General features: G+C 34.2%; 1 protein-coding gene across 7 annotated transcripts in view; it reads right to left on the bottom strand.

The window, feature by feature from the left end:
* The window catches only part of LOC134718519 (uncharacterized), a 42,678-nt gene that overhangs the window by 5,120 nt on the left and 15,401 nt on the right, over positions 1-22,157 (bottom strand). For 3 of the 7 annotated variants that reach the window (XM_063581095.1, XM_063581097.1, XM_063581099.1), the window contains 4 exons: positions 13,649-13,681; positions 5,664-8,646; positions 2,721-2,805; positions 906-1,777 (listed from right to left, as the gene is read on the bottom strand). In XM_063581095.1, the coding sequence (XP_063437165.1) occupies positions 906-1,777; positions 2,721-2,805; positions 5,664-8,633 (3,927 nt within the window). In that variant the 5' untranslated portion in view covers positions 8,634-8,646; positions 13,649-13,681. The other 4 variants (XM_063581098.1, XM_063581101.1, XM_063581100.1 and 1 more) reach the window with 4 other exon arrangements.

Below are 22,157 nucleotides of genomic sequence, written 5' to 3'. Positions count from 1 at the left end.
GGGTTCGTGACGCGTTAATGGCGACGTCATCTATTAATGTTGTTGTGTTTCATTGTTTATTTTTCAACAAAACGCCGCAGAAAAAGTCCAGCATCCGATAAATTCGTTATACGGTAAACTACAGACCCCCTACAGATCCATAGAGGGTGAATAAAATTCATAGAGGACTCGGCCTCCGGACTCACCCCCTATGGATTTTACTAACCCTCTATGGATCTGTACGGGGTCAGTAGCGAACCATATAACTTATAATATATATCTGGGATTATGATTGTCAACTTCCAAATATTATATCAATCTTTTATTTGGAAGATAGATCAGTAACCATCTTTTTAAACAGTTTTAACAAATATTATAACTTAAACTAAAACATAAACTATTTTAATGTAATTTCTGTCAGTGAGGTAATATAATTATTGGTTCATCTTTTTGTTAGAATTATTGTATCAATTTTTTTTGGTGTATCAGGTTTATGTATGCATGTATGGATCTTTTTATGATAACATGTATTAGACTTTAAATGTGTTACTGCAAACAACTGTTTTGTAATAATGTTTTTTTATGTATATTGAACATTTTCTGTTTGTTTGCTTTAGAAATATCTGTCAGTCTGTTAAATTTACAACTTGTTTTACTATGTCAAGAGTTATTGCCCATGCTTCTCGTTGGGATTTTAGATAAGTCAAGGGACTCATCATCAAGGCCACATCTCATAACTTAACATATCTTATCATAGTTATCTTAAACAAAACAACATGTTTTTACAATGTTACAGTATGAATCAATTTCTTAGTTGTCTCAATTCGATAAAAGTGAATAAGATAAAAGTGAATAAATGTAAACAACAATTAAAGATCCTATATTAAAGTATCCATGATATCTAGCTTAATTTCTACAACACTTACCATTAATTGACAGCTACACTGATTGGACCGTAACTTGGCATTATACACGATACACCTCTCTGACCTATGAACTGGCTTTCCATAGATATCAAAATCTCTCCATTTAAGAGGACCTGCAGAACCAGTAACGTTTAAATTCACATTATCCTTCTTGAATTCCTTTTCATAATGTGTGTATATTTCCCGTAGTGTCTGTAGATTAGCAGACGTCAATAGATTGACAGTCTCACGTAACTGTGACTCGTTAAGGGACATTCCAATAGATGGTCTATTCATAGCTATGTATGGTTGTTCAAACACGGAACTATCAATAGGTTTTGGTCGTTTACGTGGTAGAGGTCTTGGACGGTTTAATGATCCAGATGCTGACGACGTGTCAGACTCGGTAAATGAAGAGGATGGTGACACTGTTATATTTCGTGAAATGTAATTTTGTAATTCAGTGACATCAGTTTTCATCGATTCTGCGTCTAAATCTTCATCAAATTCATCTCTTTCATCATCATTACCGTTGATTTCCTCATAAATTGGCTGAGAGGCTAAAATAACATTTCTGTTCTCAATCTTGGAAGACTTATCTTTGTAGTTATTTTTAGTCACATCTTTACTTCCTGTTTTTGAGGAATCCTGGGAAGGATTAGTCCGAACTGGTTCTAAATATCCTTCAGAACTGACAGGTAAATCCACAAATTTATCAGACAAGGGATCATATGTATTAGTCTTAATATCAGAGTTATCTCCCTTCCCTGGTGGTGGGGGTGGAGCTTCTTTTGGCACAATAGGTTCATAAAGGTTATCCAAGGATCCAAGGGGAGAGAAGTCAGGCCATTCATCATATTTGTCATTGGTTGATCCAGATGATGTTGAACCACCTGCAAAATAAAGGTCAAAATAAAGGTCAAAATAACATTTATTATCAGGATTATAGAAAAATATGTGACATGGTTCAAATCCAAGCCATTTTTGTACATAAATAAGGCTGATAGTTTTCTCTTTTGAATTGCTTTACATTGTAATTTCCGGGTCTTTTATAGCTTACTATGCAGTATGGGCTTTGCTCATTGTAGAAGGCCATACAGTGACCTATAATTATTAATGTCACTTTTTTGTCTCTTGTGGTGAGTTGTCTCATAGGCAATCATACCACATTTTACATTTACATTGGCTTTTAAATCTGAGCTCTATAGTGTTGAAAGAAGTTTGTAACTCTTAATGATAAAAGACAAGGCAACATTCACACATTATAACTGTACAATAAATGAGTGTGAAACCACATTATTCATACCTTAAACCACAGAAGGATGTTCTCCAATTGTTTTGGTATTTCTCCTCCTGACTGTGAAACCACTGTATACATACCTTAGACCACAAATGATCTTCTCCAATTGTTTTAGTATTTCTCCAACTGATTGTGAAACCACTGTACACATACCAATGTACCAGGGACCATAGAAAGATTCTCTCAAATTCTTATGGTATTTCTCCTCTGGGTGAAACCTCTGAATACATATCTGAGACCATAGAAAGATTCTCTCAAATTCTTATGGTATTTCTCCTCTGGGTGAAACCTCTGAATACATATCTGAGACCATAGAGAGATTCTCTCAAAATGTTATGGTATTTGTCCTGACTGAAACATCTTTATCTGTTTACAAGTTATTACCCGAGACCACACAAGGATCTTCTTCATTTATTAAGGTATTTCTCCTACTGACCTTGAAACTACTTTATACAAACCTGTCAAAGACCATGGAAGGAAACTCTCCAATTATTATGGTATTTCTCCATCTGACATTGAAACCACTGTTTACATACCTGAGACCATAGAAGGATCCTCTCCGATGGTGATGGTGTTCCTCCGACTGACAGGAAAAGTATTTCCACAAGGATCTGTGACCATCTGTAAACACAAACTTTTAAAATGCATATTTCTCAAAATATTAATTGTAATCATACATGAGATTCATCTTCTTTATTCTAGTTTATTCATCTTTTTTATTCTAGTTTATTCATCTTCTTTATTCTAGTTTATTCATCTTCTTTATTCTAGTTTATTCATCTTCTTTATTCTAGTTTATTCATCTTTTTTATTCTAGTTTATTCATCTTTTTTATTCTAGTTTATTCATCTTCTTTATTCTAGTTTATTCATCTTCTTTATTCTAGTTTATTCATCTTCTTTATTCTAGTTTATTCATCTTTTTTATTGCTCATGTTGCTTGTGTTTTAAAAAGTTTAATCTCCACAGCTATGGGAAACTACTAACATGACTAATAAACAATGATAGGAAATACTTTTTTTCGCGAATTGTGTATTTCAAACATGTTCACAGGTATTTGTTTTTCGTGATTTTATAATTATTGCGGGTTTGATTTGGATTCGCATGTATTTATTTTCGCAATAATAAACCTGTGAAATTTCGTGAAAATAAGTACATTTACAGTATCTAAATTTTAATTGGATTTTTTTCCTTTACACTAGAATATTCTTGCTAAATTAATGAAGCATGTTCGTGCATCTGAAAAGTTTCTTCATGTTAATTGCTGCCTATGATGAGATTGGTTCATCTTCTTTTAGATTTATTGTATAACAGCCAGTCCTATCATCTAAGGAATGACTGTAAGATTTTTTTTCTGTCTAGGAAAAAATAACATGAAAACCAGATGCTCCGCAGGGCGTAGCTTTATACGACCGCAGAGGTTGAACCCTGAACGTTTGAGGCAAGTTTGGACACAACATTCAAGCTGGATTCCGCTCTAAATTTGGATTGTGATTAAATAGTTGACACAGCATAGGTTTCTGACACAGAATGAATGTATTCAAATGAACTTAAAATTTTTGTTTTCTCTTAGAGCAATTCACTATGCTGTTGAATATTAATCCTCTCAAAAAAATGTTTGAAGAAATTTTCTTTTTATTTATGAAATTTCAAATGAGAAAAATTTAACCCAATTTTTTATTCACATCCCCCTTTCCCTTATTCCAAAACTAATTTCAATTAAAATATTCTAATAAAGTTTGCAACAATTACTACTCATTTAAATACATGATGTAAAAAAAACTGCTTGTTATCACTGAATGGTAAAGATTATTTAAATTTATCAGTTGGTAGTAAAAAGTGAATATACATTGTATATTGTATATAACAAAGATTTAAGTTGATTCTGGACAAAGAAAGATAACTCCAATTAAAAAAAAATTATTGCAGATATTTCTTGCTTACTATACTGGACAAAGAAAGATAACTCTTAATTAAAAAAAAATTTGCTATTTCACAATATTGTGAAATTAGATATTTCTTGCCATTGCACAATACTGTGCAATTGAAAAGACTTGCTATTGCACAATACTTAATATAATAATTTTAGATCCTGATTTGGACCAACTTGAAAACTGGGCCCATAATCAAAAATCTAAGTACATATTTAGATTCAGCATATCAAAGAAGCCCAAGAATTTATTTTTTGTTAAAATCAAACTTAGTTTAATTTTGGACCCTTTGCACTTTAATTTAGACCAATTTTAAAACTGGACCAAAAATTAAGAATCTACATACACAGTTAGATTTGGCATATCAAAGAACCCCAATTATTCAATTTTTGATGAAATCAAACAATGTTTAATTTTGGACCCCGATTTGGGCCAACTTGAAAACTGGGCCAATAATCAAAAATCTAAGTACATTTTTAGATTCAGCATATCAAAGAACCCCAAGGTTTCAATTATTGTTAAAATCAAACTAAGTTTAATTTTGGACCCTTTGGACCTTAATGTAGACCAATTTGAAAAAGGGACCAAAAATTAAGAATCTACATACACAGTTAGATTCGGCATATTAAAGAACCCCAATTATTCAATTTTCATGAAATCAAACAAAGTTTAATTTTGGACCCTTTGGGCCCCTTTTTCCTTAACTGTTGGGACCAAAACTTCCAAAATCAATACCAACCTTCCTTTTATAGTCATAAACCTTGTGTTTAAATTTCATAGATTTCTATTCACTTATACTAACGCTATGGTGCGAAAACCAAGAAAAATGCTTATTTGGGTCCCTTTTTGGCCCCTAATTCCTAAACTGTTGGGACCGAAACTCCCAAAATCAATACCAACCTTCCTTTTGTGGTCATAAACATTGTGTTTAAATTTCATTGATTTCTATTTACTTTAACTAAAGTTATTGTGCGAAAACCAAGAATAATGCTTATTTGGGCCCTTTTTTGGCCCCTAATTCCTAAACTGTTGAAAATAAAACTCCCAAAATCAATCCCAACCTTTCTTTTGTGGTTATAAACCTTGTGTCAAAATTTCATAGATTTCTATTAACTTAAACTAAAGTTATAGTGCGAAAACCAAGAAAATGCTTATTTGGGCCCTTTTTGGCCCCTAATTCCTAAAATGTTGGGACCAAAACTCCCAAAATCAATACCAGCCTTCCTTTTATGGTCATAAACCTTGTGTTAAAATTTCATAGATTTCTATTTACTTTTACTAAAGTTAGAGTGCGAAAACTAACAGTATTCGGACGACGACGACGACGACGACGCCAACGTGAAAGCAATATACGACGAAAATTTTTTCAAAATTTGCGGTCGTATAAAAAGTAAAGCTCTGAATAAACTGTGAAGCACTTTAGAAGTAAATCATGAAATTACGTTGATGACTATAACAATTTAAGTTATGCCACAAAACACAGTCAGCTAATCAGAAGACATGTTACTTTTGTTACATCTGAAATTAAATTATATAGCTATAATCTTACCACAGGTCCTGATATATCAGAGAGGTCTATTTTTCTTGGCTGTAAATCACTGCCTTGTGAATCACTGATAGATTTAGTTCTTTTTACACTAGACTGTGGCCTGGAAGGAGCTTTTGATTTTCTGTTTAATTTTCCGAGAAAACTTCGCCGACTCTGAGCTTTATTTGGCAATTCTATTTTCTCTACTTGTTTTACTTCCTGTTGACTGGTATCAGAGTGATCTCCCCTGCTTTCAGAAATAACTTCCTTTGTTTCATCCTTCATTGAACACATTGATAATGTCATAGGTGATGTTTGAGGTTGACATAATGTTGACTTATGACCTTTTGAGGAAGGTTCCTCCTTAATGGATGTCGCTGATGTCGTCATTGGTGATGGGGGAGGAGCACCCAATGTAGATTTACGATCTTTACCTAATGAATTATTGTCTTTTAATGATGTTGTTGATGTTGCCATTGGCGATGGTGGTGGAGGACCAAGAGAAGATTTACGATCTATTGTATTCTTTGGTGATGCACTTTCAGAAGAGCTTCTAGAGAGAGGTTTTGGAGAAATAATGTCAGTATTGTTTTTTGTCACTTTTTTCTGTTCTTGTGTATTTTTTGGCAGTGTACCATCAAGGCTACTCTTAGGTGACACACTAACTTTTGTCTGATCTGTATTCTTACTCAGCCTCATTTCCAGTTCTTTTGTAAATAATGAATGTTTAGTATCTGGTCCTGGGACAGGTATAACAGCAGGCCTAGAGGGCGCTGTACTTCTTTTGGGACTTTTTGCTCTTCGTCTAACCACTCCATTGTCCTCACCATGCTTTGGACTCTCTTCTAAATTACTTAAGCTACTTTCACTGGTCTTTCTACTTTGTCTTGGAGAACCTTTTCCATCATAAGACAACTGAGGACTAACAGTAGGTTTGTTAGGGTTTGGCGGTGGTTTTGGTCGTGTTTGAGGTCTAGGGGGAGGAGCAGTTTGTGGCTTCAGGATCAGCTTTTTCTCTTTAATTACATCTGTTGATTGTTCAGATACAGTTTTTAATTCTTTTTTATCAGTTTTTGGAGAATCTTTTCCGTTTATAATATCTTTCTCTTCTTGTTCCTCTTTTCTCTCACTAAAAGACTCAGACATGTACATTATAATGCTAGTTCTTGGTCCACGTGGATTGGTTGGTACAGGCTTCTGTGGAGTAGATTTAACTTTATCAGCTTTTGGTACACTTTCAGATTGTTTCTCTTCAGGACTACTTTTTGTCTGTTCATTACTACTTCCTAATTTACCTTCATCACTTCCTGTTACAGGATAACTTTCACCAGATGAAGATGATGTATTTGAAACTTCTGATGATTTTGATAAATTTGAATCACTGTTTATCTGATCTGACTGATCCACAGAATCTTTGCCTCGTTTAAGAATGTTTCTGAAGAATCCTGAAATTCCTCTCTTCGGTTTGTTTTCTGGTTTTGCTTTTGCTGGTTGTTCTGGTTCCTCAAAAACATTTGCAGACCGTTTTGGGGATAACGGTTTCTCTTGACCGTGATCAATGATAGATTTACCAACGGTCACCATACCAAACTTTGGTTCTTTCAGATTTTGGTCTGAAGAGGAACTCTTTTTCAAAGAGCTATCAGAGTTCTGCCTATCAATTTTTGTTTTGTTGTTTTGCAATGGTAATGTTTTTGATTGGTCAGTTTGAACTGGTGAGGTTTTTGATTGGTCAGTTTGAACTGGTGAAGTTTTTGATTGGTTAGCATGAACAGGTGGTGGTGGAGGTGAAGTTGGAGGTTTTGGTGCTGGTTTTTTCTTCTGCTTTTTTATAATATTTGCAAGAGTAGCATTAAACTCTTTAGTAGACTTAATGCTTCCTTTGAGTGCTTTTATATCTTCAGCTCGTAATGTTGGTGGTCCAGAACTATTCTTATCTCTTGACAATTTAATCGGTAAGTCTGAATAAATCTCGTGATCTTCTATTCCACGAAAAGAATCGCTATCACTATACTTAGCAAGTACGCCATTTAACATGTCAACAAGTTGCATACCAGCAGACGACGAATCTAAATCTAAATCATCCAAAAACCCATCAAAGAAATCCTCATCTGGATCAAATTCATCATCATTTTCCATTGGAGAATTATCATCATTATCTCCCTTTGATGGAGTTTGAACATCCTCAAATTTAGAATATAAGATCTCATTGATATCTAAAAGTTTATATGGAGACGATGGTTCATTGTCACTATCATGTTTTTCATTATCTGACCCTATGGAAGACACTGAACTTATTTTAGTCCGTGTCATGTTTGATGATAAATAATCGTCACTAAAAACACTGTCGATGTAATTTTTCTTGGACTTTGACCTTAAAGGAAATGTTCCGTATCGTTTTGGTATGATAGCATCACAGTCCTTTAAATCCTTAAATCTATCAGCTTTCCATAAAGACAAAATTTTTATATCTTCAAATTCTCTACTGGAATTTTGTTGAGTTTTGACCGGTTTATTTTTTTCACTGTTTAAATTATCAACTTCAGAATTCCAAATTGTATTTTCTAAAGCTTGTAACACAAAAGAACGTTCCTCCTCCGTAAATGATAATTCTTCTACAACCGAGTCGGAATCTGAAACACTTTCGTTTTCGTCGTCTGAGTATAAGTTTACTATCCCACCGTCGTGTCCAATCACATCTGGAAAATCACTCACAAACTTAACATTTGCATGCTTGACATGTGAATTATTTCCCTTTAAAGAACTCTTCAAACTGCTTTTTAAATTTTTTAGATTTTCTGACTCACTGCTACCAAATGTTTTAATGATTACAGAAGTGCGTTTTTTAGGAACTGGAGAATTTTCTTTCACTGCTGCTCGTGAATGTTCTGCCCTTGACCGCTGACAGTTTGTACACAGATCTTTCCGCCATGCATTCTGGGTAAAATCAGAACAGGTAGCGGACATTACGCTTCCAGCTTGCTGCACCATCTAGACATATCTTCTACAATTAAAAATTGAAATTTTAATTTATCATGCAAATACAATATCATGACAATGATTGAATGATTTTTTTTTTTCACAAGAAAATCATTTAACCTTTCATGTGCTCTCAGTCATAAGCATATTTAGCTATAACCAAATATTCTTCATGTTCATCTTATTCAAAAATGAACCCAAATTTCTGTCATATTGAAAAATCTTCTCTAATGTGTCAAGAGTTTATGCATATACAAGTTAACAATTTTCCTATTATTAGTATACCAGAATCCCTTAAGTATTACTAATAGTCTCTGACTAACTGTAATGACTTGGTAATTTGTCACAGTTTATAACTGTCAATGTAATTATTGGGTTCAATTTACCAATAACATAATTAATGACAATCAATACTGGTTATCTCCCCTTCCATAACAAATGGACTGTTCCATAATAGTTAAACATTATGACATAATAGATTTAATCAATAACTGAAATCAGGGATTTCAGCATGGAAACAAACACTGAATAACCTACAGACCATTATCAAGGATTACAGATGGTTTATATTACCCACAAACACTTTTAATCTCTAAACCAAATGCAGGAATTTTCATCTTTTAATCTCTAAATAAAACTAAAAGCAGGAAATATAGTATTTAAGCCATTTAGAATTTTAAGAGAATAAATAACTTACTGCTTTAATCAATTTTTCAATATTTATATATTTGAAAATTTACAAAAATAAAAAAGGTTTATATTAAAAAATGATTAACATGAACATGATGTATGAAAATTAAAATCAGTGGTTTTCTTTCAAATTGTGTTTGTAATTTAATAAATATAAGAAATATTACACATTTTCTCATGGTACATGTTTAAACATATTGTTCTGTACAAAGGCTGCAGAAGTACAGTTTTTTAATTCTAAATCATGTACATGTAACACGATTATTCAATAAAAAATAAATCAAAATACACTTTTAAAGCTCCAAAGTAGGTATTTAACTAGGACCATGTAATAAAATTATAAAATTAAAATACTGTTTTTAGGAAAGACAAATTCCAAAATTATGCTTTATTTTTTTTGGAAAATGGCAAAGATGGAGACATGAGATTGAAAGTCACTCTTAGTTTACACTTTCTAAGAAGAATTAAAACCTATTTGCTAAAATATCTAAAACTTTAGAGATACAGAATTATCTTAATGTATTATCAGTAAACATTTCTATTTAGTTGTATTACCATGTCATAGTTCTATCAGAGAGACAAATCTCTGCTACTCTACAGGAAAGGACAAGATTCCAAAAGTCCACCCCTTTTCATGATTATTTTATCCACAAAATGATGTTAAATAATAATTCTGAAACCACGTTTTTAATTCGGTTTCTACTAGAATCACTTTTCTGCCACTCGCTAAATTTGAAATGTCCTTGTTAATGTTTTTAGTCACGTTTTCCCCAAGGTTACTTTCTGTCTGTCTCAGCTTCATAATTAGATTTCATTTTTCATAAATTTTAAATGAGGAAATTTCAAATTCTTAATCTCAGCATATATATTAGAAAATTATGGACAAACCTGTTAATATATAGTATCCCTCCCATGATTTAGCATGACAACATTGACATTATAGATAAATATATCCATGATTAACCAAGTCAATCAATCTCACCAGAAGCTTTGACTTAGCATCAAGGATGCTGATTCAGTAAGAGTTTTCATGATGAGGATTCTTTTATTGGAAAAGCAGACTATTGATTCAATATGGCTTCCTTTAGAAAAATATTCAATAAATTGATTTTTATCAGCTAGAAAACAGATGAGCAAAAAATATAATTGGCAACATGTGTATTTACAATGTAATCATAAGCACCTCTTCAAAACTCCTGAATTATACAGTGGGTGGATTCTTCCATTCACATTGGGAAAGTGGGTATGCTCCTCAGAAAACTTAGGAAATAGCAAATGATTGATTGATTGCTGGTGTTTTAACGCCACTTTTAAGTGCCACATTTTGGGATATTTCATATTGGTCATTTTGTATAGGTGGAGGGAGCCAAAGTCCCCAGAGAAAACATGCAATGACCTTCAGTACCAAAAACTGTCAATCCTAGTGAAATAAGATTGGAATAGAGGGCACCTGCAAGAAGAGAGTGGTTCATCCTCACAACCTAAGTCAGTGTTGACTGGCTAGTGATTACAGTCATGACAGTAGTAGAACTACTTAGACCGCTTGGCCACTGAGGCCCCTAGGGATATAGCATCTTTACCTAATAGATCCTAATAGTATTGGAATATTCTTAATTTCTAACCTTCACAAACAAATATTACTTTAAGGTAAAGGAACAGTAAATGGGCTATGTCGCAGATTTTGCTACAAAATTGCACACAACCTTGGCTCGTTGAACTACAATTGAAAATCGAAAAAGTAATACATTTATCTCTTTTATTTGCTAAAAAGTTGCAGATTGATTTTTCTTAATATGGGTGAACATTTGTATTGAAAGCACATAAAATCGGCGAAAAACCTTCTAAAATTTGTCTTAAAATCGCCAAATCTCTAATTCTACTCCATAGATTTTTCTTAAAAAACTATATATTGTTGACACATAAATTTCTGTTTTAATGATATAAAATAATCATAGGGTCACTGACATCTGTGCATTGGTGTATAGAGTTTATCCAATCTGACTACTTTGATACATTGTATCTGACCCTCAAGTCCAATAGCTGTGTTGTGTTGTAAAGTTAATCCTCCAATCTCCCCCTATTTTATTATTTATTCCCAACTACAACAGCTATGAATTGATGTAAGTTAATTCAATATCCATACTGAATATGAGTATTGGTGTCCAAGTTGGATGTAACGAGTTAATTCAATCTCTTATATAAACATTACTTAAATATTTATATTACAATTATCTCACTATTATCTTTATTTTTAATAAAGAACTTGTCACATACCTAAAATATCAATAACTTATTTTATGTAGGACTAAATGTAATCTATACCAGGTTATTTTATAAAACATGGGATAGATTAGATTTTCCCTGATGGACATAACTAGTGGATTTAAAAATGTCAAGTCGGAAAACTATCTCAATTAAATTTTGCATGTTTGTTCATACCAAAGACTGGTATTTAACATGTTATAATAATTAATTGGTCTCAGATCTTGCATTTACCCTGGTGGACATTAATAAAAATGTTAAACTTGAGGATTTAAAATATTTAAATAAAATGCTTCACTGAGCGCAGCCTGATACAACTGCAGAGGTCAAACCCTTATCAGTTGGGTCAAATTTGGACACAATATTCAAACTTGATACTGTTTGAATTTGGTTTGTGATCAAATTCTTGACATAATATAGGTTTCTGACAGAAAATAAATGTGGTCAAAGATCTTATAAATCTATTACTCACTACTGTGCAATTGAAATTTACTTCTTAAAACGTTTAAAAAAATCGAAATTTGTAAAAAAAAATTAAAAAAATATGAATCCCTGAAAAAAATTGTAAACAAAAAATTCCCCCTTCTTATTGGAACTCCAATTTTTAGCAATAACTCAAAAACTCAATCTCAGCCTTTCCTTTGTAGTATGGAACCTTGTAGTACAATTTTAGACTAACACTTAAACACAAGTTATTGTCTGGAAACTAGAAAAATGCTTCTTTTTTTGCCCTTTTGTGGCCCCTAATTCCTACATGGTTGGGGCAAATAACCCTAAATTCAAACCCAGCAGCCTTTCCCTTTGTTATATGGAACATTGTGGTATAATTTCATAGAGATCCATACACTTACACACAAGTCAATATCTGGAAACTAGAAAAATGCTTGTTTTTGGCCCTTAATTCCAAAACGGTTGGTCCCATAACCCCTTAAATGCATCCAAACCTTCTACTTGTGGTTTTAAACAGTGTGGTACAATTTCAGAGCAATCCAAATGCTTATACACAAGCTATAATCTTGAAACTAGAAAATTCTTCTTTTGGGCCCCTTTTTCCAAAACAGTTGGGACCATCATCCTCAAAATCAATCCCAACCTTCCTTTTGTGGTATTGAACATTCTGAATTTTTTTTATAAAGATCTATTCATTTAAACTTAAGTTATTGTCCAGAAAGTTTTAAACTAATGTGTCTTTGAACAAAAGACGACGACATCGTATCATCGAAAAAGAAAAATTAGTGGTAGGCATAGTTTTGGAAGATGACAAAGTATGGAAGGTTTTTCATCCATCATTTATTCAAAGGCTAAATTAATTCCTAATGTTAGCAGATGCTTAAAATCAATATCTGGTATTCTATATATAGTCAACAGTGACAACAAAAATACAGTCCTATGCTGGAAATAAATCCATAGACAAACATATCATGAATTTATCAAGTACAGGGGACATCTCATCAGTCTTTTACCCTTGACACATAGCAGGGGGTTATCTCAAACTCCAAAGTTAATAATAAACATTTGACAAAATTTCAGAAAAAAAACTTATTTTGAAAATAAATACAGAATATGTCTATGGTACACAGATGAATCATTTCTAAAATTGAATAATATTATTTAAGAAATAATTCATGGGGGCTTGAATATATCGTTATTTTACCACGGGTTGGCCCTTTATGACAAATATTTTACCCAGAGCGATAACAAGGGGTAAAATATCCGCATAAAGGGACAACCCGTGGTAAAATCGAGACAGCATTGCAATGCTAGCCATTATTTTCTCTGAGTGTACTTTATTATAGAATGTCTTTTGTCATGTGTCAAATCTAAATCTTCAGTATCTTATTAACAAATTACAGTTGTAAGTCTTTTCTGTTGGAAGTTTGTCTAGTTAAATTTGGTACAAGTTAGGAATAAACATGGGACAAAATTCCTTTGAAGTATATTGGGAAATTTACAAGCTTCAAATAATTCAAAGTTTTTAATTGCTGTTGCTCATATTGAGGTTTGATGAAATATCATAAACTTTCCCATGATAGGACTTTAACAAGCACCTGTCAGTCAGTCAACTGTGACCTTACCTGACATCAATCTTCATCTGTCAACAGTCACACCTGGAAAATAGACAGGAAGTTCGTTAAGACTAGGCATATATCTGAGACAAATCATATATTCCCTGTTGTAAGTTTTTTAACTAATGCTTACAAAAAATTCAATAGAAATGTATCATCCTTTCTGGCTTCACTTCAGTATTAAGTCACACCCCCCACCCCCCCTTTACCCAATCAATTAGTTTGAAGTACTTTGAAAACTTTTCAATTTTTGGAAGGATTTCTTAAGTGTTTTTTATTTTAGCCCACAATTTCACAGGCTCTTGGCTGATAAAAAAATATGAGTTTGTATCTATCAAAAATGTGGACCATTTCTTACAGTACATGTTTGAAACAAGATAAGACAAGTAAGACAGTAAGACCTCTATATAAACAAAACAATATTATACCTTTTGACCCAGTTAAGTCTAAAACGACAAAAAAAAATTAATTATAATGTCTCGATTTCCTTACCTTCCATCAAAAATCTCTAAATTTCCGAGGTAAAGGACCATTAGATAAATCTCCAAAGGAAAGGACCATTTTGATAAATGAACTGTTTAATAGTATATATTTACCTTATGAAATAGATTACAGGTGTCAATCAGAATACACCTGACATAGGTAACCTTACTCTCAGGTGTACAAAACATTTACCTAATCAGCTATGTTATAACTGTTACCTAATAAACCAGATCATTATGTAATATTTACGTTTTTATCAAATCAGCTGTAAAATTAATTAACCCAATCCGTCTTGTAATTGATTTAAGTCATAAATTAGATTTTTAAAGGAAAATTAAACTTGATGAACTTGCACTTTTTAGATTTACCTCTGAGTTCTGTATTTTGTTAATCCTTTATTGATAAATATGAAAAGTAGGAACTGAGGGTTGGTTGATTAGTGTGGGTATATAAGCTATAAATTAGTAAATTGGTATGTCTTTGAGAACCAATAAAACGGTTAATTTGTTTTGTTATAGGAATACAAACCAACCATTTTATCAGTAACAAAGAACATCAATTGCTGCAAATACATATGTATATGAATAAAGCCTATCCTAAATCCCACTTTCCAATCGTACATACTGTCTTCATAAAATATCCATGCCTCTATACAAAATGTCAACCTGTCACAAGTCAAAGACAAAGTGTGAACAATTTTTTTACTAGTTTTTCACAGATTTGCTTTTAAAAAAGACAAAAGTAACCCTTAATATATCATGTACATATATGCGTGTGTGTTTGAAGCCCCATTCTGGATTTGCCAAAGTATTTCTATAGACAGTAGAAACTGCAAATGTATGCTTTAAGAAAATCAAATAAAATATGGGCATCTGAGGAGTATTTCGGACATCAAATTCTGTCCTTCTTTCTAGATTTTATCAGTCTAAACTTCCTCTTGTAAAAATCTATGGAAATGAAAACAAAATCAGAAACATTCATGAAGAGATTTTTTTTTGTATGCAACATTGAATCAAAAATGAAGTCTATCATTCTTTCCTAGATTTTATGTGAGTTTTCACTTCCTCTGTTTAAGTAATAAAACTGAAAAAAATTATAAACATTTGTAAAGAGATCAATTTTTTTATGAATGCATAATATAAAATTAAACACCTTTAAAATCTAGTTTAATTATTATTCTTTTCTAGATTTTATCTGGAGTTTTCACTTCCTTTAATAAATTAAGTTACGGAACTGAAAACAAAATTACAATTAAGCAGCCATAAATTTTGTTTTGAATGCAATAAAAAAATCAAACAATTTTAATATTTAGTCTGACAAAAGATACTTCAAGTTCTTAAGACGGAAACGGAACTATGGCCTTTTTACAACATACCTGTGTTTTTATGTACATCTAAACGAACCTTCAAGCTCACCTGTCAAAGGTTTATAATAACGGGAGATTTAAACTTCTACAAATATTGACAACAAAGAATTTTGTAAATAAATGTTTATCACTGCCGTATCCTAGTCCTTTTGATGACATTTAAACAACAGATTTGTAAATATTTGCATGGAAAAAATATCATAGGATGATGAAATGAACAAATTTATCATATTCAATCACTGTATATGATGTTACAATAGATTCTATGTTATCTTTGAAACTTTATATACATGTAGCAAAATTTATCATATTCAATCACTATATATTATGTTTATATAATAGATTCTCTGTTATATTCCAAACTTTATATACATGTAGCAAAATTTTTCATATTCAATCACTATATATTATGTTACAATAGATTCTATGTTATCTTCAAAAACTTTATATACATGTAGCAAAATTTGAAAAAAAAATTGTAACAATTACTACTTTTATAATGTGTGACAGGCATATTCAGTAAATGAAGCTTTTCTTTGTGTAAAACGAAGAACAGTTTTTAACAAATGTAAACAACATGTGTATATTGATGCTAGTAGGCTATTACGTAATAGAAATTTACATTACAATAAAAATCTTTTGAAAAAACGTTGATGTCATAATTAAAATCTGAATATTGCATGACGCCAGAAGGTTTTTTGGAGACAGATCTATCATTCAGAACAAATACAGCTAAATACCCAAATGGTGATTTTGTTCATGTAAAACAACAACTTAACAGACCACATGGCCAGATACAATGTTTGTTTTTAATTTTACCATTCTTAATGGATCAAGTAAAGGCCAATGAATTAGTGAAAAGGTTTTAAAACTTTAGACCACAGAGGAAGTTGTTCTATTGAAGAACACTGAAATGGAAAATGGTTTCTAAATTTAAAATACACAGCTGTTAGATAAACTTGTATGAATGTGAAAGTGATTCAGGTTAATGTGAATGAGATAGAAACCTTACAACACATATAAACACAAAAAAATTCTAGAAGTGAAATCTACAACATCCAGAGAGTGACGATTTTTTTACATTTTTTAACAATCATCAGAACTTAAATTTAATATTTTGTCTCACTAAAAAGCAAATGGGTATATTTAAAAAGAAGATATGGTATGATTGACAATAAGACAACTATCCACAAAAATCAAAAATGACACAGACTTTAACAACTATAGGTCACCGTATATATATGGCCTTCAACAATGAGCAAAACCCATACTGCATAGTCAGCTATAAAAGGCCCCGATAAGACAATGTAAAACAATTCAATATTTGTTTGTTCATGTACATTGAAAATAACACTGTCCTGGGGATAGACCTTTATATCATTTCAGATAATCCCTTACTTGAAGTATGTACACAGATGGCACAAGGCTTAACATTGTCATACTACTTATCTTTTAAGAACTTTTAATTATTTTTTTATTGTTTTGGTAATTGATAAAGGGAATAGATTGTTATACACCATACACAGGGCAGTAACACCAGTAAGAATATCCTCAATTAAATTGAGAATGGCAATGGGGGGTGTGTCAAAAAGACATCAACCTGACCCTAGCAGTTTGCTAGAGCAATATTACTTAAAACCACATTTTTGCAATAATGATTTTATGTCATGAATTGATACTCCTCATACCCGTAGCCAGGGGGGGTTCGGACGAACCCCCCCTTGAAAACAAATAAGCACTGTTAAAGTCAATGTTCTGTTCGAATTGTGACTGTTAAAGTCGAGTTTGTGAGTCCAACGAACCCCCCTTTGAAAATTCCGGGCTACGGGCCTGCTCCTGATGTCCCTTCTCTTTCATCAACAACTTTGAATAAATAAGAAACCTTAGGCAAAACAATTATCTCCCTTTTACCATGCTGTAATAGTATCTAGATTTCTTAATACACATCCTCCAGTAGTGTCCGTCAACAATATAAAGTTTCATCATTATTTTATCATGATCAATCATCATGTTTGTTCTGAATCAAAGGACGAGTTATGTCCCCTACCAGAGACTGTAAAAACATTTTGCTGTATTGAAGTAAGATCAATTATCCCCCCTTATGATATGTAGGACCATGTTGGTCATCCATGCTAGGGATCAGAAAAAAAAACGACTGAAATCATTGCAATAGAGTAAATTATTTTTCATGGAGCTTTTAAAAAAATGTAAACAATGCAAAATGAAGACATAAACTTCAACAAACTAGAGCTTCACATAGAAGAATCATTTTTCATTTTTTGGTAAACAGGTTTTTGTATTAGTGTCATCATGCATGTCAGGTGCAGGATTCAGGCAGACACGAAACTATCACGAATCCAAAGGAAAAGAAAAACAAAGAATGAATTAAAGGTATGTATAGCATTTTAGCTGTGTACATTTCAATGAACAAAGATTTTACTTTTAACTAATGTTACCTTTAACCAAAGTAACCACATACCCCAAAAACAATTTATATCAACATTTCAACAAACCTGCACTCATTGAAGTGAAGTTTAAACAAAGATGACATAAAAACTGAATTAAATAAATAAATGTTGTAATTTATGATATAATAAATGTTAACCCGATCACCTATATACTTTAAATTACAATCAACAAACATACAAAACATAGAGGTCCCCAGGTAATCATAGAGGGCCGCAGGTAATCATAGAGGTCCGCAGGTAATCATAGAGGGCCGCAGGTAATCATAGAGGTCCGCAGGTAATCATAGAGGTCCCCAGGTAATCATAGAGGGTCGCAGGTAATCATAGAGGTCCCCAGGTAATCATAGAGGGCCGCAGGTAATCATAGAGGTCCGCAGGTAATCATAGAGGTCCCCAGGTAATCATAGAGGGTCGCAGGTAATCATAGAGGTCCCCAGGTAATCATAGAGGGCCGCAGGTAATCATAGAGGTCCGCAGGTAATCATAGAGGTCCCCAGGTAATCATAGAGGGCCGCAGGTAATCATAGAGGTCCCCAGGTAATCATAGAGGGCCGCAGGTAATCATAGAGGTCCCCAGGTAATCATAGAGGGCCGCAGGTAATCATAGAGGTCCCCAGGTAATCATAGAGGGCCGCAGGTAATCATAGAGGTCCCCAGGTAATCATAGAGGGCCGCAGGTAATCATAGAGGTCCCCAGGTAATCATAGAGGGCCGCAGGTAATCATAGAGGTCCCCAGGTAATCATAGAGGGCCGCAGGTAATCATAGAGGGCCGCAGGTAATCATAGAGGGCCACAGGTAATCATAGAGGGCCGCAGGTAATCATAGAGGGCCGCAGGTAATCATAGAGGTCCCCAGGTAATCATAGAGGTCCCCAGGTAATCATAGAGGTCCCCAGGTAATCATAGAGGTCCCCAGGTAATCATAGAGGGCCGCAGGTAATCATAGAGGTCCCCAGGTAATCATAGAGGGCCGCAGGTAATCATAGAGGTCCCCAGGTAATCATAGAGGGCCGCAGGTAATCATAGAGGGCCGCAGGTAATCATAGAGGGCCACAGGTAATCATAGAGGGCCGCAGGTAATCATAGAGGGCCGCAGGTAATCATAGAGGTCCCCAGGTAATCATAGAGGTCCCCAGGTAATCATAGAGGTCCCCAGGTAATCATAGAGGGCCACAGGTAATCATAGAGGGCCGCAGGTAATCATAGAGGGCCGCAGGTAATCATAGAGGTCCCCAGGTAATCATAGAGGGCCGCAGGTAATCATAGAGGGCCGCAGGTAATCATAGAGGTCCCCAGGTAATCATAGAGGTCCCCAGGTAATCATAGAGGGTCGCAGGTAATCATAGAGGTCCCCAGGTAATCATAGAGGTCCCCAGGTAATCATAGAGGGCCGCAGGTAATCATAGAGGTCCCCAGGTAATCATAGAGGGCCGCAGGTAATCATAGAGGTCCCCAGGTAATCATAGAGGGCCGCAGGTAATCATAGAGGTCCCCAGGTAATCATAGAGGGCCGCAGGTAATCATAGAGGTCCCCAGGTAATCATAGAGGGCCGCAGGTAATCATAGAGGGCCCCAGGTAATCATAGAGGGCCGCAGGTAATCATAGAGGGCCGCAGGTAATCATAGAGGGCCACAGGTAATCATAGAGGGCCGCAGGTAATCATAGAGGGCCGCAGGTAATCATAGAGGTCCCCAGGTAATCATAGAGGTCCCCAGGTAATCATAGAGGTCCCCAGGTAATCATAGAGGGCCACAGGTAATCATAGAGGGCCGCAGGTAATCATAGAGGGCCGCAGGTAATCATAGAGGTCCCCAGGTAATCATAGAGGGCCGCAGGTAATCATAGAGGGCCGCAGGTAATCATAGAGGTCCCCAGGTAATCATAGAGGTCCCCAGGTAATCATAGAGGGTCGCAGGTAATCATAGAGGTCCCCAGGTAATCATAGAGGTCCCCAGGTAATCATAGAGGTCCCCAGGTAATCATAGAGGTCCCCAGGTAATCATAGAGGTCCCCAGGTAATCATAGAGGGCCGCAGGTAATCATAGAGGGCCGCAGGTAATCATAGAGGTCCCCAGGTAATCATAGAGGGCCGCAGGTAATCATAGAGGGCCGCAGGTAATCATAGAGGTCCCCAGGTAATCATAGAGGGCCACAGGTAATCATAGAGGGCCGCAGGTAATCATAGAGGGCCGCAGGTAATCATAGAGGGCCGCAGGTAATCATAGAGGGCCGCAGGTAATCAATTATCAGTGGAGAGTTTGTACAAAGTACTGTGTCATACAGGGGTTCACGGGTACATCACCTAGGGAAATATTTGTGATCCTTGTGTTCTGTGACATACTGAAGTTAAGAGGTATATCTGAGAGGTGAAGATTGTTTTATCTCGAAAGATCTATTTATTCAAATATGCAGTGAAAGAAGAGCTAAATTCTTGTAAGTTGAAGATCCATTTAATATTTGTTTGGGGAACCAGGACAAACAGGGCATCAGAGGTCAACACAAGAAAATGAGATGTATCAGCTAAAATGACCCTCCCCCCCCCCCAAAAAAAATAAAAAAAATAACCTGAATAGCAGGTGGTTTTATATTTTATCTTCTTAAAGCCAAATGAGAGAAACTTGTGGGATTGACCAGAGGTCATAACTTTAAAAGACAAATTATTTTAGAAGAAGCAATAAGTCATTTTTTTAGAGTGTTAATGATGTTCATTGGTTGTTGTTTTTTATAAAATAGAATGTGTTAATACCCTTACTTCCTCCAGAGACATATAATACATGTATTATATGTCTCTGCTTCCTCTTATAAATTAGGTGGGAGTCTAGGCCTCCTTTTTTGAGGGAAATATTCGATAGATTTTTAAGAAATCACTAAAGCATGACTGCAGGAGCAGGCCTTAAGCAGTCAGTTTTCCCCCTCTTATTATTATACCACTGACTTACTGTCTGTATCATATCTTGTAATCTTCAGCATATTGAAGTTAAGAGGTATTATGTAGATGTAGATACCCCAATCCTTCCTACTTATCTGACAAACAGGTATTATAACCACCCATTAACAGGAAGAATATATCACTTATCTCTAAGAGGATTTAAATGTTACTTTAACTTAGCTGTCAAAATTCGTTTTCTTATGAAATGCCTCCTATAAACCATAGCAGTTAAAATCTCAATTAAAAACCTATATCAGTATCTTTAAGCAAAATAAAGTTACAAAAAATAACAACATGAACAATGGGCAATCATACATGTCATATATATGTTAAGAAATTTCTTCAAAATTAACATTTCATGATTTTAAATGCATATGAATTGTTTCACATAGAAACAAGTCAAGTATATGTGATATGAGAGCCAATTGGACAATTTTCCATCAAAGTCAAAATTGTGTAGAACGTAAACAATTATAGGTCAAAGATGTAATGGCCTCAAGCACAGTCTTGGCTCACACAGAACAAAAAGCTATAAAGGGCCCTAAAAGACCAGTGTAAAACTATGAAAAAAGGTAAACCAATGGTCTAATCTATCTATAAAACAAATGAGAAAAAAATCAAGAAAAAATGTGTCCATAGCACCGATGCCCTAATCACACCATGAAATTGTGGTCAAAACTCTAATTTGGAATCAATATTAGGAAGATTATATCATAAGGTACTAAAATGACTAAGTTTTGAGTTGATAGGACTTCAACTTCTATCAAAAACTACTTTGACCAAAAACTTTATCTAGATGTGGGACATACAGACAGACAGACAGATGAAAGAACAGATGGAGGGACAGACAAACCAATGAACAGACAAACAGACGCACAGACAATAAACATAATGCCAATAAATGGGGCATACTAACTCTAACAAACCACATCAACACAAACAGACGCACAGACAATAAACATAATGCCAATAAATGGGGCATACTAACACTTACAAACCACATCAACAACCACTGAACAAAAGGTTCCTGAAAATTTTACCAGCTTGGCATGGGGCTTGTTTATTTGTTAGAATGAAGTTTTATTACAGAGGCAGAATAAGGAGGGCCAGGGAGCCCTGGGCCCCCTTTTGGGGAAAAAATTTGGTTGCTTATATAGGGAATCACTGAAGCGTGACTGGAGCGGGCCCCCTCTTAAGCAGTCAGTAGGCCCCCACTTATAAAAATTCCTGGATCCGCCACTGGTAAAGCATAAGCATGGCATCCAGCCCA

This window comes from Mytilus trossulus, chromosome 5, assembly GCF_036588685.1.
Source record: "Mytilus trossulus isolate FHL-02 chromosome 5, PNRI_Mtr1.1.1.hap1, whole genome shotgun sequence".
Classification (NCBI taxonomy): Eukaryota; Metazoa; Mollusca; class Bivalvia; order Mytilida; family Mytilidae; genus Mytilus; species Mytilus trossulus.
This window is presented reverse-complemented; position numbering and strand designations above follow the sequence as displayed.